At 49.6% G+C, this 6,112-nt stretch overlaps 1 protein-coding gene across 1 annotated transcript; it reads left to right on the top strand.

The window, feature by feature from the left end:
• The first annotated feature begins 1,434 nt into the window (after positions 1–1,434).
• On the top strand, positions 1,435–5,609 carry SIX6 (SIX homeobox 6). The gene is made up of 2 exons (XM_019750760.2): positions 1,435–2,234; positions 3,308–5,609. Exons 1-2 carry the CDS (start codon positions 1,663–1,665, stop codon positions 3,474–3,476), a joined length of 741 nt encoding a protein of 246 aa, XP_019606319.1. The 5' UTR covers positions 1,435–1,662; the 3' UTR covers positions 3,477–5,609.
• Positions 5,610–6,112: the final 503 nt, after the last annotated feature.

Raw genomic sequence — 6,112 nt, 5'->3', positions numbered from 1 at the left:
TACCCGAGCTATACAAGCCGCACACAAATTGTACTTGATACTAAAGAAAAGACTGCCGGCCCAGTCCATTTCGCCGCGAATATTCCTATCTAATTCCTTTCTGGGGATGGAACTCCCAAAGATGGTTTTCCTGGCGTTTTAATTGGACTCCCCTCTCCCAATTATTTTCTTCAAACTAAACAACCCCTTGTCAAAAGGGCAGGTGAGAACGTGGTTTGTTTTGACCCAGGCCTCGGAAAACGGTATGCCATGAACTTCAATTGGGAATCAATTAAAGTTGCCAATTCAATCTGCTGGCCCAAAGGCAGAGCCGCCAAGAAGGCCCCTTTTCTCTGCAGGAAAGGTCATTGCTCAACGGCTTACGGAGTGCTTTCTGCCCCACCCTCCCCACATCGCCGTTGTTCCCCCTTTTCTATTCTACTTCTACTGAATTACTTTGGGGCTAAAAGGCCAAGGTTAGAGTTTCTATCCCCAGCTTAAGAGTTAAATGTTCTAACACAGGTTAGGGCAAAATTAGCCTGCAAGAAAAAGAGCAAATCGATATTTTAAAAAAAGATCTGTAAAATAAGCTTTTAAGTTACTGTCCTGACCTTACCAATAACTTCTCATTCCAGATGTTGCTATGGTGCACATTTGTTCAAATCCATTAAACTGGGGGCAGAGGGGAGCTAAAAAGTATAAACTTTTTGGGGTGTGATGCCCCTTTTCTTACGAGTGTTTGACTTCACGGTCAGCACCTGTGTTACCAGGTGTAAGAGTGTCCTAGCTCGAACTTTGAATGATTTCAGAAGGCTTTTGAAGGTGGTGAGGATAGAGTCCAAACTGACCTCTTCTACAGATTCCCGGTCCCGTTCCTTCTGCTTCAGATTCGCATCCCACTCGGCTGCTTTGGCAGCTGGAAAAGGAGGAAAGCCATGCAGGGATGGGTGCTGGAAAGAAATAAGGTGATCCACTTCCCCTCCCTCCCCATTAGTGCGCTGCTTGCACGGTTTGCTGTTTGGGTACAACTAAACTTGGCGAGTTCTTGGAGGATTTCGTTTTGGCCCAGTCCTTTTTGTCCTCTGGAGACCTCTTGTCCCAGGCAGCGTATCTCCCCAAAGTGGATTCCTGTCACATCATTGCCTTATTTGGGGGGTGGGGAGCGTGGGGGAGGACGGAAGAACAAGGCTGGGATTGAAACGCTGCTGCTCTCGCCTCTCTTTTTCGCCCAGCCGCTGGCAAGTCTTTTCCTCCTCCAGGTTCTGCAAAATACTGAGGAAAAGTCCACGAGTGAACGGCGGGCGCTGTCGAGAGCGGGGAGGTGCTGAAATGTCCCAGACATCCTGGTCGCAGTCTTGATTGGCAGAGCCGGCCAGTGACTGACAGGGGGTCTCCATGGCGCCCGTGCCGCCAATCCGCCCACCCCAGTAGAGGCGCCGGCTCGCCCGCCTTCGTGCCCTAACGGAGCCTAGCCGAAACCGAGCCGCGGAGCCCGCACCTCCTCCAATCCCTCCCACTTTCTCGCTCCCCGCTGTTGTGCCTCCACCGCCGCCCCAGCTGTGCGTCCGGGCTGCCCAGAGCTGCTTCACCGAGAAGAACCTAGCGCACCCGACCCGGCCCGTGGGCATCTGCTGCGTGTCCCGCTCCGGGCTTAGCGGTCCAGCCGCCGGCGGCGCTGCCTCGATGTTCCAGCTGCCCATCTTGAATTTCAGCCCCCAGCAAGTGGCGGGGGTATGCGAGACTCTTGAGGAGAGCGGCGACGTGGAGCGCCTGGGTCGCTTCCTCTGGTCGCTGCCGGTGGCCCCTGCGGCCTGCGAGGCCCTCAACAAGAATGAATCCGTGCTGCGCGCGAGAGCCATCGTGGCCTTCCACGGTGGCAACTACCGCGAGCTCTACCATATCCTAGAAAACCACAAGTTCACCAAGGAGTCGCACGCCAAGCTTCAGGCTCTGTGGCTTGAAGCGCATTACCAGGAGGCTGAGAAGCTGCGTGGACGGCCCCTGGGTCCCGTGGACAAGTACCGCGTGAGGAAGAAGTTCCCGCTGCCGCGCACCATTTGGGATGGCGAACAGAAGACACACTGCTTTAAGGAGCGCACGCGGCACCTGCTACGGGAATGGTACCTGCAGGACCCGTACCCCAACCCCAGCAAAAAGCGTGAGCTCGCCCAGGCAACTGGACTGACCCCTACGCAGGTGGGCAACTGGTTCAAAAACCGCCGACAAAGGGACCGGGCAGCTGCCGCAAAGAACAGGTGGGTACCTAGAGCCTCCTCGCCCTGCGCTCACCCGGCAGGGGGCGGGAGACCGCACCCTGGGCGCTCTTACCCTGGGCCCGACGACTTGGATTCAGCAGAGTTAGGAGCGCGGTCTGTCTTCGGTTATGAGCCCCTGTGTTCTGGGATTCTGGGCAGAGGTTTCCTTCCGGGCTCTTGGTTCCCCACCCTCTTTTTCTGGGCGCCTGGGGGGATCTCGCCAGCAGCTGGTTGCAGTCACCAAATCAAGCCTGCTTTGGGAGGGGATAAGAAAATTAAAATCCCAGGAACAATTAGGGACCCCAAGGCCCGAAGCTAATTCTTGTCAACCTTGGCCCAGACTCCTGTTACTAAGTGAAGCCCGCTTATTAGTAGCAATGTGGCAGTTTATTGTCATTTTTAAAGCCCAGATGCATCCTTCTCTGATGCTATGAAAACAGTTTTCGATGGACTCATGTTTCTAAGAAGTGGGAAATCGAGCTCTCTTCCACTCGTGGGCAGCCCAATCACAAAACAGCAAACTAGTTGGCTGTGCCTTTTCATTCCCCAGCGTATGGATCTCGATTAGACATTTTGACCAAGAACTCAGCATCTTCCCCAAGGCCCAAATGCTCCCTGGAACCCCCAGGCATCTCCTTTTGCGGTAAGCTTTGGGCCAACCAGGCCTCAGGGACACTGACAAAGGTGTCTGCCCCAAGCAGACACATGCTGGGAAGGGGTCCCCTGTCCCAGAGCCTACTCTGTCCTTGTCACCCCCACTTCATTTATCCTGACGGTATTGTAAATCTCTCAAAGGTGGTCAACAACCGGAAATGACCCTGCAAGTCCAGCATCCCGATGACCGGAGAGACTGGGAGAGGAGAAAGGACTCTGGGGGGTGGGGGGAGAGCAACTGCAGGGCTCTGCGGAGAGGCCGCTGCGGAGTACTGCCGGGCTTCTGTTGCCTCACCTTACCGGCTTTAACTGTCCGGGTTTGAGAGAGCCGCTGACCGCTGGGCTTAAAGGATGCGGACCAGTGGGCAACCGGAGGCTATGTTACACGCTGTGACTCATGTTTCTTTCCTTCCCGGTAGACTCCAGCAGCAAGTCCTGTCGCAGAGCTCCGGGCGGGCTCTAAGAGCCGAGGAAGAGGGCACGCCCGAGGTGCTGGGCGCCGTCTCCAGCCCTGCCGCCAGTCTATCTAGTAAGGCAGCCACTTCGGCCATCTCCATCACGTCTAGCGACAGCGAGTGCGACATCTGAGCTGCCCACCCAACACGCTCAGAAACAGAATCCGGTGTACAAAACGAGAAAAGCAAAATGAAGGAGGGAGGAAAGATGAAAGACCAAGCAAACCCAGCGCTTTCGAAGCCAGGTGGCCAGGAGCTCGGGATGAGGGACCCGCGAGCTCGGGTTGCAGTGTCCAGCCGGTGGCCCGCGCGGCTCCACTGGCGCCCCCCGGCCTCTACTGCAGGGGCTCACGGTGAGGCCCGACCCAGAGCCACGTTCTTCTTGCTTTGCTTTTTCCCAAGGATTTTGCTGCAAGGATGCCTCCGGAACCTGAACTGCACGCTGAGCGCCTGCCTGAATCTCCCGTGGGTATTTCACGTCGAAAGGACGCTGTTATATATGTATAACTTTTGCTTTAAAGTTTTTTAAACAAAACATATATATGCTGTTTATTTACTTATTTAAGAGACTGCCATGGTAGGTTTCTCTGTATCTTGGTAACTTGCTGTTTCTAAAGGGGCAGGGTGGAGCTGAGGGGTTTGTGTGGAGAAGCCAAACAATAAAAACCTGGTGAGCAACCTTTCTTAAATAAGGGAGCTGCTCTCAGATTCCTTAAAAAAAAAAAAAAAAAAGAAAGAAAGAAAAAAAAAGACGTTCTATTCACCAGGCAGGCAAGGACCCTAGTGCAAATGATATATTTTGCCTTCTCTGATGTCTCCTGGTATATTTTTAAAACAGCCCATGGTAGGTCCATAACCACATAGCCACCGCCCAAGTCAAATTGCGTGTGTGTAGGTAGGTACATACGTATGTATGCATGTACATATGTATGATATATTTAAACCTAGAAATTGGCAACATGAGCATTCTATATTAGGCAACTCCCCACATTCCCAGCACAGGTATGGCTTATTCACCTCACACTCACTTTTACTAAGTGTCAAGGGCTTTCAAGAACAATTTAGGAAGCCAAATTCTGGGAGTCAATAGTGAGTCCTATTTTATTAAAATGTAAGACTATTCTGACATTCTCTGCAATGAGAAAAGCTTTCCATCTCCTTTGAGGCCCCTCCCATACAAAAGCAGTAGGCACCAATGATCATACTAGAGTGAACATAAATTGTATTTAGGGTTGAACTCATATTAAAATTAGACAACAGAAGATAGGAAAGGTAATAACTAGCCTAGTATCTTCTTGCTGCAGAAGCAGGTTTTAATCAAATGTATTATTTTCAACAAAAGGGGTATACTGAGATGGTGGAAGAATGTAATCATGCCACATATTGAGATGAAATGGAAAGCTGCAGAGAAATGACTGGCATTTTAAACATCTGATTTCTGTATTAAATATGAAACAAGTCATCCAGAGCCTCCTTGTCCTGCAATGGCTTCAATTAAAAATATCAAATATTTTTAGTATTTAATTTGCCCTCCCAAAGTGTGCAGGCACACACACACACACACACACACACACACACACCAAAAACAAACAAAAATAAAACAAAACTCTGTCCTTGCACTAACAAAGTAAATGCTATCCAGAGTCTCTAAGCTTTTTCCCTAGTGACATGGATTGCATATTATAAAATTTGACATTGATCTTTGAATCACTTGAACTGAACTTCCCTCCTCATGCTCTGCTCCCCAGTGGACTCCTTTCAATTTGCCTTTCTGTCCTTAACATATGCTTCTTTGTCCTTATGGACATATGTCCTTAACATAGGCTTCTTTGGTTCAGAAGCCTACTAACTTATTTAGGTAGAAGTGCCATATGCAAACCAAACAAAAATAAGTGAAGTCATGGAGACAAAAAGCAGTCAAATGGCAAGATATATGGGGAAGCCCAGGACATAAATAAGGGTTGGTTTTTGGTTTCTAAATCGCTTGAACAGATTTGGCCCCATTTGGGATTTATAAACAATTGCCAGTGTACAAAGAAACCCTTATCCAGAGAACTGTTGACAATCAAAACTCTCTTGCACAAGAGCTCTAGGTGGAAGGAGTGGGGCAAGCTGGTGTTCTTCCAGAAAACAAACAAATGCCCTACTATGGGTCCTGAAAGGCTAGGATGGTAGAAATTCCTCAAGACTCTATTTTATTTCCTAGAGCCCCTGGTAGTTTCTGGAATGCCAAGGAGCAGGACAAGGGCCCCACTGAGGCCAGGGAGGCACCTAGAGTACAAAATTTAGGGAGGTATTCACTCTCAAGGTCAAACACGTACAGCAAGTACAAGGCATCTGGGAGTGAGTGCCTCCTTAAATTTTGCGCTCTAGGTGCCTCCCTTGCCTCACCCTAGTCCTGAATCTGCCAAAGTGTATTGCACTTCAGCGAAAAATCAAGGCATTTCCAGTCTTGTTCCCCAGCCTCACCACATCCTAACTGTTGAGCTGTCCAGACCAGCATTTGAAGAAGATAGTTGGCAAATTTTATCTTTTAAGCTGATGCAAATTCAAGAGGGAAGGGAAAGGACTAATTAGTGGACTGATATAAAGGAATTTGAGATTCTAAAATCCCACCTCACTCACCAGTTCAAATGCAGAAGGAAATGTCCACTATGCATTTTTCAAAAACAGGGTGGGTAATAGCACTGCTAAGAACTAAACTTTCTCTTTACAAAAATTTCTAAAGAATGCTTCATTGCTTAGCAAAAAAAGAGAAGGCCAAACAGT

The sequence above is a fragment of the Rhinolophus sinicus genome, linkage group LG03 (assembly GCF_036562045.2).
Source record: "Rhinolophus sinicus isolate RSC01 linkage group LG03, ASM3656204v1, whole genome shotgun sequence".
NCBI lineage: Eukaryota > Metazoa > Chordata > Mammalia > Chiroptera > Rhinolophidae > Rhinolophus > Rhinolophus sinicus.
This window is presented reverse-complemented; position numbering and strand designations above follow the sequence as displayed.

What these genes read in the sequence shown, in the direction of transcription:
- SIX6 (XM_019750760.2), top strand. Translation starts at nt 1,663, where the DNA reads ATGTTCCAGCTGCCCATCTTGAATTTCAGCCCCCAGCAAGTGGCGGGG. An exon ending in GCAGCTGCCGCAAAGAACAG is followed by an intron (nt 2,235 to 3,307) that starts GTGGGTACCTAG and finishes CCTTCCCGGTAG; the next exon opens with ACTCCAGCAGCAAGTCCTGT.